This window comes from Rhamphochromis sp. 'chilingali' (genome assembly GCF_963969265.1).
Source record: "Rhamphochromis sp. 'chilingali' genome assembly, chromosome: 4".
NCBI lineage: Eukaryota > Metazoa > Chordata > Actinopteri > Cichliformes > Cichlidae > Rhamphochromis > Rhamphochromis sp. 'chilingali'.
This window is the reverse complement of record NC_137948.1, coordinates 43,419,005-43,431,546: the sequence shown is the minus strand read 5'-3', so window position 1 is coordinate 43,431,546 and position 12,542 is coordinate 43,419,005. Positions and strand designations below refer to the sequence as shown.

The window sequence follows — 12,542 nt, the reverse complement described above, 5'->3', positions numbered from 1 at the left end:
CTGTGCAAGTCTACAACTTCAGAGGAGTGAAAAACTGAATTTTTATTTCATTACACAAGAGGAAAAGTTACAGAAAAGCAGGGAAAAGCTGTCCCCTGCTGCTGAAATGACACTGATGCTGAGCAGCTGCAGGACAGCATGCTAACAACTAGCTGGTTAAAGGATCACTAATCAGTCTGTCAGGCTTTAGCCTCTGGTTTGTACTGTTTACTGGTTAATACATAATAATGCACTTCAGGCCAGCCTGTGCAGTAAGGCAAATATATGTAATGAGTACTGTAACAGCTTCATGCAGGAAGTAAATAAATAACATAACAGACATAAAAAAAGCAGAAAAGGTGAAATCCAAAAGGCTTCTATGAAGCGTCGGACAGTTTAACTTTAACTTTCCAGAAGAAGTCGCAGCACGAGTTCAGTTAAACGCTTGTTGTCCAACGTGAGGGCGACGTGGAAATGAAGGAGACTTTCTGCAGGAGTTGTTAGTGTTTGGGTCCGTGTAGCTATGCTGTAACTAGTGCGTGCGCTTATATGTATGTGCAGTCTCTGAGATTTAAGTGCAGCTGTGATGTATGTATGTGAGAAAGTGTGTTTATGTGGAGAGAACATGAAACGTCTGTGCGGAGAGAACTAACCTGCTCCAAAGAAAAAAGAAGACCTTAAACAGCAGGAAAAACCCAAACATACTGCATGTCTGTCCTGATCTGGACTGGGGAGTGATTAACCCTTTAAGACCTACCATAGAACCAAGCCCGCCAGAGCTTATATTATATTTTTACATGCTGTGGAGCCATTTTTGGGAGCATTTCAAGTTGCTATACATCAATACAACCATTATAGCCCAGATTTTAATCATTTGTATGCATTAAGTGCATAGTAATTACATAAATTGCAAAAAAGTGCAATAAACTACAAAAAAATTGAAAATCATTTTTGTTTTTTTAACATATATTTCTAGTTAGAGAAATTTAAGAGGTTTATCCCTCAAAACTGTAAATACAAAAAAGTTGCACAAACTAGTTTCCCACCACAGGAAATTTATTTTGAGTGTCTTCATAGTTTTATTTTTGAAATACACCAATTTTTATATACTGCAGGAAAAACGAAAATAAATATTATAATGCAAATTTGCAAAAAAACAACAACATCTGCATCAAAATAAACTATTTCCAGCAGTGCAATATGAGTCCTAAGCATCCCAGAAACGACACAGAAAGTCATAAAGTCAAACATAACTTTTAAAAACACCAGTATAGGCCCTGAGGCCCTGATGGTAAAAAACTACATTTCCACGAAAATGACGTCACTTCCGGTTTCGGGCAGGTCATGGCGGACATGCGATAGTTTGCGCTGACGTCTATTCCAACAAAGGAAGTGTTATGAACAGCTGATCGGATCGGCAAAGTGTGTTTCTGGAATATTATGTTTTTGTTCCTGCAAGCGCTTTTTATGCAGTTTTTGCAAAGCTATATGTGGAAGGCAACCGTGACCGAGGACAAGCTGATGGCATCAGATGTAAGTACAACTCCTCCGGTTTCATATGCAAAAATTTTTTTTATTAGTTTCAGGTTGGCCATTCTTGTATTTTGCTCGTTTGTGTTGTTGTGTTTGCACATCTCTGTTGCTTGTGGGGCTCGCACACAAGAATTTCACTCGCATGTGCTGTGCCAGTGTGCCTGCACATGTGATGTGACAATAAAAAGTGATTTGATTTGATTTGATTTGATATGCAAAAAATTTTTTTGCGTTGCCTTACATGGTTGCAGTGCTATCGGGATTTAAAAATAGTTACGCAAAACAGAGCGTGCCCGCTCCCATCGGTTTTAAAGGGTTAATGTGTAGGAATGAAAAGATGCAGCTTTGATGGAGATGAACCTACAGAGGGCTCCACTCAAAGAAACCCTGAAAGGGGAAAATGCAGCGACTCATAATCGTCTGTATCGCCCCGATGCGTCTGTATGCATGCCTGACAATATCAGGGTGTGCTCCTAATGAGAAGCTGGATGATGTCCTGGGTTATCTCCTCCCAGATCTGGATCAGGGCATCACCAAGCTCCTGGAGTGTTTAAATGATTTTACAGCCGCTGACATTTAATCTTTATGTAGGAAAACTGGAATAAAACTGAAACGTTCTAAAGATGAAAGGCAACACAAATGACTAGAAAGGCAAAGCAGCTAATGAAACTCATGAATCACCCGACCTGGTCTGTCTGTCAAAATCTAAAATGAAGTCAGCTTCTTTCCATCGGTCTGACCGACTCTTTATGCTAATTGAACGCAGTGACGTCCTGATGATCTAATGTCACGAAAATGAACCCAGTTTGTCTTCCTTAGCTTCCTTTTTGAAATGTCAGTTTCCATCATTATTATTTGCATTAACAGTCACAGCACAGTGTGTAATATGTTACTGCCAAAGCTGACGGGCAGGGAAAAGAAAATAGGAGACAGGAAATAATAAAAGAATAGAGCAACAGGCTGTGAACTCATACACCTGTAATAAAAAAACAGAAATCATTTCAGTGTTTAAGTGATGTGTTTTCACAAAGCGCCTGAGAGAGTGTGGGCCACGAACTTACCCCACCCCCCACATAGGTTAGTTGGTGTTGTGATTTTTCTCCTTTTTTCTCTTATTAATACAGTGACACTGTCATTGCCTTGTGTTAAGACTTGTAAAATAAAGCCCATTAAGCTCTGATTCAGCTCTACTTATTGCTCCCACACCCTCCTCTAGACCTCATAATGGGGACTTAACGATTTGGAAGACACTGAAACAGCTGTGTTAATGGTTCTGATAGATGTGTGTTGCTGCATGGCTGCTTATTGCTTAGCTTTGGTGTGTTTGGTAAACTCTCTCGACATGTAGCTCAGTTTCCTTCAGACGCTATTTTTTTATTTTGCCTTTGTTACTTCAGAAGTCATACAGGTGGAGACTTTTCCAGCCTTAGACCAGTAAAGCTTGTGCTGCTCTCCAGAAGCTAAGTAGGCTATGGTTTCTTTGGGGAGAGATTCAGTTGCATTGTTATTCATTGTTTAGCTTGCAATGCTATTAATTTGCTTCTGATCTAAAAGTCTCTTTGTGTCTGGTTGGATGGTTACTTGGGATCAGCTGTAATTCATTTTGAAAGAGGAGGAAAAATCTACTCAAGAACAAGTCAGAGAACCTATTGTGGGTATGGACATGTTGAGGATGCTGGAGAAGTACATTTGAGCTGACTGCTCACTGCGAAAAACAGATGCTAGCATTGACAGGATCAGGGAAAGACAACTTTCATCGATTTTTGGATCATCCAAATTAATATGCAGAACATGTGGTTCATTGTAACAACGTCTTTAATTATAATCTGACAAAGAGCTGCGTGGTATAAAGAGCATCACAGCAGCTCTCACTACCCTCTTGTAAACCTTTCCTTTCTCTCTTGTTGCTCTCAGTCGGTCACAAATCACCCAGACACTCGTCTCCACCCACTCCACCCTGCATGCTCCGCCTTCTTCTCTTGTGCATTGCTCAGACATCCTCTCACTCTTCATGATTGTGTTAGCAGTCCTGTTAAAAAGTTTTCTACTCTCTCTCCTAGACCTCTCTGTACCTCCACAGGTATGTCACCTGGACCAGCCGCCTCTCCACTCTTACTCCCCTTCATAGCTGCCCTCACTTCCTCCTTACTAATCCTCTGTCCTCCTCTCTCTCATATTCTACAGTCATCGGATCCTCATAGTCCTCCTTCATCTTCTCAACAGACTGATGGTAATTGGTCTTTAATCACGTTGCAACACAGTGCCTCTGTTTAGCCAATCAATGCAACAAAAATATAGATATTTTTAATTTAAAGCAATGTAAAATATTGCATTGTAATTACAATTTATTTATAAATGTCATGATTAAGTATTGTGTAATGTTTAAAGTTCCAAACTGTAATGCGACTCTTTACCACTAGGGGGCAGATAGTGAGTGAGCAAAGTGTCCACCATGGCTTACACACTCATACACGCCTCGCGCCTTTGAGGCAACTACTACTGTGATTTGCACGTTATGCAAATAAACAATACAAATGTATCATTATTGTTTTTGCCATTGGGAAGACCAAAACAGGCAATCCACCCACTCGAAATCCAAAGTGTAATTAACTAAATGTGATCTTATATGAATAATTAGTGTCAGATAAGGGAAAAGGAAACTTAATGTTACTATGCCCTTAAAGGAAATATGAAGTCAGCATCAAGTATTTCTGTATGTGCACATGTAGCTACACCTTGGATGAATTCAAAGAGGAAGGTGGAGATGTCCCTGAGAAGTGAAGGGATAAAGAAACAAAGATATGACGGATATCCACACCGTCTGTACCCGCCCCCCTCGCAGATGCTCTCCTTGCAACCCCTCCTAGGGCCTGCCCCTATTGTGAGGATTGTGTGCTGTTCAGCAGATTGGGGAAGAATAGACTCAATTTCATGTTTACACTTTTTAACCCTCCTGCCTTCTTGGGACCTTTTTGTGCCACTGCTATGTGTTAAATGGCTGCCATTTCCACTGTGTTCAGTGGAATATAACCAAACTTGCCACAGGATAGTTTTTACCTGTCAATGTTAATATTCCAGTGTGAATTCCTTAAATCAGCCTAAAATGGCTGAGCAGCAGAAATCCCCACACCCATCACCCTGGGGACCATTTTCTGCCCATTGACTTCCATTATAAATGCTATTTTTCAACCCCAAATTATCATCATATGATTTTATTTTTTCTTCTTTTCTTGGATGTCAATGAAGACTCAGGGCCTTGAAGTTTTAATTTTTAAATTGCAAAAAAAATGCAAAAAAAATAATGGCAGGTCAAAATGTATGTTGGTGCCAATCTTTGGTCCATCTAAAGGCCTACTTATAATGACAATCACATATTACTTCAACTGGTTTTTTGTGGAAATATTTAGTTTCGTTTTTTGGTTTTTGGGGCTTATAACACAGGGCGCTCATGTAATAACACTGGGATTTGAAGGGTTAAAACAACGAAAATATAATTAAAACTTTACATGAATATTTCAGGGAGAAGTAGTTTTACAAGGTTGGCTAATTTAAAGTGGAATAAAATATGGATATATGGTCTTTTTATGGCGTGGCTGAGAATGGTCCCTAGGGTGATGGGTGTGAGTTTTTTAAAGGATGGCAGGAGGGTTAAAATTAGGAAGTTTAACAACCAAGCAGGATGAAAAAAACAAGATGAGTGCGTCTCATTTTGGTGGTAGATGCCAGGACTTCTTCTCTCCCAAATTTTCATTCTCTGTTCTCTCTGATGAGAGCGATCATTGTTGTAATCATTCAATCATTCAGTTCCCAGAATACTTTATTTGGTGAGTGAAATGTAAGTGATTGAAATGAGAACAAAAACAAGCAGCAGACCCAAAAACAAAGTAAAATCTGGTGCAAAAACCGATGGTGGAACGAAAAGAAGTCACAGGTTGAAGAAGGATTAGTCACACTTACCTATGCCTGAAATCTTTGTTTCTTTGAAAAAAAGCCAGAAAACCCAAGAAAGCAGAGAGACACAAGTTAGTTACCAGATTGGTGCTCGGCTGATATTACAAATAACTCTCTAGGGCAGGGGTCCCCAATCCCAGTCCACGAGGGCCGGTGTCCCTGCAGGTTTTAGATGTGTCCTTGATCCATCACAGCTGATTTAAAGGGATAAATGACCTGCTCAACATGTCTTCAGTTCTCCAGAGGCCTGGTAACGAACTAATCATGTGATTCAGGTGTGTTGACCCAGGGTGAGATCTAAAACCTGCAGGGACACCGGCCCTCGTGGACTGGGATTGGGGACCCCTGCTCTAGGGGAAAAATACTACAGCATGAGCAACAGTTAGGATGAATTATGGAAATCAGTATGAAAGAGATGTTAGTCTAAAACATGGCCGTTTTCCACTATGTTGTTAGTTCTTCATTAGTTAGCTAACATGAATGTTAGCTAATGTAATTCTATCAGCAGAAACCAACCAACCCAGTGACATCGTGGCACTCAACATGTTCTTAAACTTTAAACACCTGTTTCTTTAGTCCAGACAGTGTTAAACCTGTTTGAATGTAGGGCTCCGTGGTGTAAATTAGCATTACATTATATTATGTTAGCATTGCTATTAGCATTAAATGTAGTATTACACTTCTACATTAAGTACTCTTAAATCAGGTCATTTTGACAAATCACTGGGTCCTGTTTTGTTTTACATCAGCTCATGAATATTTACAGTTACCAGGCAAAGCTGGATGAAATGGTTTGGCAACGCTTTCTTGAAAAAGGACTCTCAGTTCTGTGGGTAAGACCTTGGGCTGTGTCCAAACTAAGGGGCTACATCCTTCGAAGGCCACGAAGACCGGAAGTGCAAGGCTGTTAAACTGGACGGTCTGCCTAGCAACCGCCACATAAGCAGCTACAGCTGTGGTGGACGGCATGTTCGATAGAAATGCAGGAAATATTTATGTCATATGTTTGACTTTTATCTGAGAAAACTGTTGTTTCATGTGTGTGTGATGCATCTGGGAGAACATTACAACCATGCACTGAGCCAACAATGCTAACTTTAGCTAGCAAACTAGTTTGCTACTGTAGTTCATGAGGCTAGCCTCATTTCATTTTGATGGTGCAAATGTAAAAGGATTACATCATGTTTTACTGTATATACAGCTTTTTGAAAAAAGAAAAGCAAAGCTCAGTGGTGGTATAAAATAAACTAAAAGATTTGATCTCTGCGTGTTTCAGAAAAAATGGAAGACAAGCTGATGCAGTAAATATTCTTTTATTGATGAGAAAACTGTGCAATTTAAGATGTTGAAGATATGAGAGCATTAAACAGGCAGGTTTGTGTAAGAGGCTCTAACAGGAGAGATGACACAGAAACATCACATCCTTATAAAATACTGACACACTTTATGAAGGGACAACTTTTCACAGCCCTTTGAACTCTTTATTTAAATGAGCTGCATACGTTTCCCAGTGAAACCAGCACTGTGATAAAAACAATACTTTAACTAAATATGTTCTGGATAAAACAAATTGTTATCAAAGGTGTCCGTGGGTCCCTTTACTGTTCCTCCTTTCCCTGTCAGATCCTGCAGGATAAACAGCAGTGAGTGGTTCCCTGTATGTGTTGGAGATGCAGGAAGCAAATATCGAGAAACTGTTTAAATATTTCCACCAGTCCCTCAGCTACAGAGAACGGCTGTCAGCTCTCGCCCTGTTCTCCTCTGCATCTCTCAGCTGCTGCTGGCTCCTTTTTCTCCTCCTCTTCCTCACACACTGCTCCTGGTGTCAGGGGTGGAGAGCCTCGTCCCGTCTCCTCTCACCTGCTCAGTCTCTCCTGACTCTGGACACTTGCAGAAGGAAATCAACCATGGCAGTTAACAACTAAAGCAAAAACGTTATCAAATATCTGTCAACGTTCAGATGAAAATGCAGTTTTCTAATAGATTCACATGGACAGTTTTTTAAACTAAGAGAAAATGGAAACAGGACTTACGATCCTGCAGAGTGTTGATCTTTATAACAAGGGTGACGTGCTCAGGTCGTTTGATATAAGCCTGAGAAAAACATGAGGAGGACTTCTCCATCTACTGTCCGTGTCATTATTAGTGTCTCGATACAGGCTGAGAGCTCCTCCAGCTGTAAACCACAGCGTGGTTGAGTCTGTGTCCTCACCACAGTTCACGGGCCACATGTTTGGTCCCCGCAAACACACTTGGCTTAAAGAGCGAACCGTCCGCTCGGTTTATCCTAAAACCGTTAAGTACGCTGAGCAGCGCCAAGCAGACCCAGCTTCAGTAAAAAAACTAACCAGCCAGAGCTTGTATGACCTGAGCTGCGTTAAGAGGCTGACGTCACGTAACTTAGCCAAAGGTTAGTAGAATTTAACATTTGAAGACTTTTCAATATGCTAACATTTGTTCTGCTGCATATTTCAGTGAGATAAAAACCCAGTACTTACTTTTAAAAGTTTATTTCCGGACCGCTTCGCTTCGACTTTTCGCCATTTTCTCCAAACGATTTCTTCAACCTTTGATTTGCAATGAATCCTGGGATAGGGTAGGCCACGAAGGATATAGCATCCTTAAAATCTGGGGAAAATGAGGACGCACTTGTGGGCTGCATTTGGAGCCGCTTTGGAATTTGGACAGCCTACAAACGCGGCCTCTGAAGGATGCAGCCTCTGAATTTGGACACAGCCTTCATCTCTGTGAAACCAGGGAATGTATTCTCTGGATTAGGCTTCACTTCCAACAGCAGCAGTGGATCTCCTTACCTTAGCTCCATGACACTGGTAACATTCCCAGAGGGAAAGATTCTTCTGATGTAGTTGAAGTCGCCAACGAAAATGCTGCCGTCTGCTCCACATGCCAGAGCCAAGGGCGCCAGCAGCTTGTTGCCCTCTGCCTGCCCATTACAGCTGGGGCACGAGATGCTGCGGCGACGACCGTTTCCTAGGAGAGGGAGTTAAAATTCACTTTTCCACATGTGAACCAGTAGCTGGTTAAAATCCAGCTGGGGTGGATTCACTAATTTCCAAGAGAACAGCTTTTTATAATAGAAACAGCGATGAAAAGCAGTCTGCAGTACATGTGTGTGATTCCTGTGTAGTTATCTGTGATCGGGAACAGAACAACACTTTTCTAGTCTTACTGACTACTTAAAACATTTTTACACTACAAGCCATTTTTAACCTTCCAGTCAAACAAAGCACTCCTGCCCCGCATCCATGACCAGGTTAGAATCATCAGGTAATCCTAACATCCATGTCTTTGGAAAGTCATTGATTTTCATTCCGGTGGAAGTATGAGGAGGAATACTGATGGCCACAGATGGGATATGAAACAGGAGCCCTTTTTGCTGTGAGGAGATGCTAACCAGCGCATCACCATGCTGCCACCATGTGGCTCGTTGAACTCATGCATCACAGCAACTAGTTTACAAAAGCTTATTATTGTACTCAGGTTGACTCGAAGGTGGCAACTATGTCTTTACTGCAACATGTGCTTCATTGAACTGATTATCCTAAACCTTCATAATTAAACCTCTAATGACCAGTTTACCTTTATTTGGGATTTTCTTTAATCTACATGGAGTGAAAAATATATAAGTTGACTCAGATAAATACACAAATCTATTAACCCTTTAAGACCTACCATAGAACCAAGTCTGCCGGAGCTTATATTATATTTTTACCTGCTGTGGAGCCATTTTTGGGAGCATTTCAAGTTGCTATACATCAATACAACCATTATAGCCCAGATTTTAATAATATGTCTGCATTAAGTGCATAGTAATTACATAAATTGCAAAAAAGTGCAATAAACTAACTGGAAATATATTTTTAACATATATTTGTAGTTAGAGAAATTAAACAGGCTTATCCCTCAAAACTGTGAATACAAAAAAGTTGCACAAAATAGTTTCCCACCACAGGAAATTTATTTTGAGTGTCTTCATAGTTTTATTTTTGAAATACACCAATTTTTATATACTGCAGGAAAAACAAAAATAAATATTATAGTGCAAACTTGCAAAAAAGCAGCATATGCATCAAAATAAACTATTTCCAGCACTGCAATATGAGTCCTCAGCATCCCAGAAACGACACAGAAAGTCAGAAAGTCAAAGATAACTTTTAAAAACACCAGTATAGGCTCATGAGGTCCTGATGGTAAAAAACTACATTTCTGCGAAAATGACGTCACTTCCAGTTTCAGCAGGTCATGGTGGACATGCGATAGTTCACACTGATGGACGTAGGAAGTGTTACAAACAGCTGATCGGATCGGCAAAGCGTGTTTCTGGAATATTATGTTTTTGTTCCTGCAAGTGCTTTTTATGCAGTTTTTGCAAAGCTTTATGTGGAAGGCAACCGTGACCTAGGACAAGCTGATGGCATCAGATGTAAGTACAACTCCTCCGGTTTCATATGCAAAAAAAATTATTGTGCTAGCTTACGTGGTTGCAGAGCTACCAGGATTTAAAAATAGTTACGCAAAACGGAGCGTGCCCGCTCCCATCGGTTTTAAAGGGTTAATATGTTTTTCTGAAGGTTCTACCATGAATTCTATTGAAAAGGCCGTTGCCTATTAACTTCTCATTAGTGACATCCGGTACTTGTCAGCATAAAAAGATTTGTTTCACCAAGTTAAGGATGAGAATCACACACTGGCAGCATTGTGAAGCTCTACTGAAGTCATTTCTAAACAACTACACATACAACTGAGGCAGCATCATCCTCTAGGACTGTTTTGCTGCCAGTGGTGCGGGTGTATTACACAAAAGTGGACCAAATATTGGACAAGTACTAAATCCTTCAACTTGACTGCAAATCAACAACGAGAAGTCTGAAAATACAAACGTGAAAACAGGTTTTGTAATAAAGCAGTTCATGTATCCAAAGCTGTGACCTCAGTACTACTGACATCTTAAAACGACAGCTCTGTGACAGAAAATCAACTCATTTAGATCAACCAGTTATGTCAAGAGTGGTCAAACATCCAGGTGTAACGTCAGCTAGCTGCTGAGAACTAACGCTGTCAGGTCAAAGTGCAACGTGCTGAGGGAGGTTTGATCAAGTATCAGTGATTGTGTACGTATATGTTCCAGCTTTGACGCTCTGTGGAGAAGTGCTGTACAATCAAGACAAACAAAATCCTTTCAAAGACTTAATTCAAAAGAAATGACCATGAAACCATGATGAGTTACATAAACCTCTGACCACAAATGTATGTAACAGACAACAATTAAAGTACAGGCTTTAAAGGAAATGTGCAGTCAGCATGCAGGGACCAGCACTGATTATGTGTGTGCAAGCTCAAACACACTGGGAAGCTTTTATTCTATACTTACCCATGATGCTGTTGATGACAGGTGGCTGCTGGGAAATGAAGACATTCTCACCGCTGCCTTTGTACAGTATCCCTGGAAACGAGATGGATAAAGCATTGAAGGAAAGTGTCTGTGTGTAAATACAGGGAGGCTGCAATCAGCTGGTTCATCTATCAGACTCATATAAAATTAGACCTTCAGTCACCTGTTAAGTTCATGTACTATTTTTACAGTACTGTCCAAATAAAGTTAAACTAAAACTTCTATAAATCGACCCAGTCGTGTCTGAACTTTGGTAGCCAGCGCCTGATGCACACAGTTTTAAGGGAGAACATTGTTTAAACTGAGGTGTAATATTTTAGGTTGGTAGAAACAATGAAGGATGACAGAGGAGAGAAGCAGAGTAAGAACGATGAGGGGTAGGTCGGCTGGCTTTTGACGAGGTTGATGAGGGAAGATGAAAAGATCAACAGAGGAGAGATGCACTTGTTCTTCAAAGTAAGACATCAAAGTCGCCTCCTGTGGTGAACTGAATTATTAAAACTGCCACTTTCTTGGAACCCAGTTCATCTTATCTTTCTTTCTTATTTTATGCTTGGATGCAAAGCAAACAGAGATTTTAAAAAAAGACAGGCTTCATTTGATGGACGTGGAGCGTAGATACAGTTAGTAGTGCTGCGCCATATCATACCGTTCACGGTAATATCGGTGAACAGTATTACCGTGGGCAATGTTGGGCAACGATAAGAAAATGAAACATGGCGATAGAATATGGGTAAAACGCGCAGGCGCAGTGCCTTTGTTTTCATACGCACACGGTGGAAAAAGCATGGCGGGGACGCAGAATGAGAAGAGCGAAAGTGGATCGTTGAATGAAACCATGAACCTGAACTGGTTTGTAAAAATGCTGCAACTTCACTGGTTTAGCTTTCGTCCGTCAGACACACAACAAAGCACTATTTTTGGTAGCGCATGCTAGCGGGCCGTCGTTATTACCGTGTTGTTTGGAAAATACGGCGCACTTAAAATCAATCCTTTGATTTTTCTGAAAGTCGACAGAGCCCCTTATAATCCCGTGCGCCTTATGTATGAACTCTGGTTGTGTTTATGACCTCGAAACGATTTTATGTGCACGGCGCTCGAAAATCTGTCAGATGTTTCAGTACGACTTTGCTGAGCTACGAAGCCGCACCGCTTGATGGATTGTGGGAGCGTTACGGCTGTCGTAGGCGGAGCCTCGCGGAGTGATACGTACTGTGCTTCAACATAATGTTACCGTATTGTGTGTGTATAACCTCTTTTTAAGTGTTGTGGATATTATACATGGTTATGCTGAGGATGTGTCGGCCAGTTTCCACTGGAAATGCCTTTTGGTTAAACTGTCAGTGAGGAGTTTGCACTGTTACATTTTTATATAACTTTAATGCACAGAAAAAACAGCTGCTTGTTTAAGTGAAAATACATTGATGGTTTTTGCACTAATAAAGTTGAGGAGTTGTAAAGTATTTTGTCTCGTGTCAGTTATATCCTCAGTTATATCGTTATCACACATTCATATCGTGATAAATATTTTGGGTCATATCGCCCTGCTCTACAAACAGTGTCTGGTTTCTTACTTTTTGGCAAATCTGTCACATTTGTCAAATTTTAATAGAAGACAAAGAGAACCAGAGAAAATACAAAATGCAGTTTTTAAATGTTTTTTTAG

General features: G+C 40.5%; 1 protein-coding gene across 4 annotated transcripts in view; it reads right to left on the bottom strand.

Annotated features, from left to right (window-relative positions):
• Positions 1 to 12,542, bottom strand: part of tenm3 (teneurin transmembrane protein 3) — a 183,226-nt gene that overhangs the window by 35,426 nt on the left and 135,258 nt on the right. For all 4 annotated transcript variants that reach the window (XM_080881555.1, XM_080881557.1, XM_080881556.1 and 1 more), the window contains 2 exons: positions 10,856 to 10,927; positions 8,277 to 8,454 (listed from right to left, as the gene is read on the bottom strand). In XM_080881555.1, the coding sequence (XP_080737681.1) occupies positions 8,277 to 8,454; positions 10,856 to 10,927 (250 nt within the window). The remainder of the gene's footprint in view (positions 1 to 8,276; positions 8,455 to 10,855; positions 10,928 to 12,542) is intronic.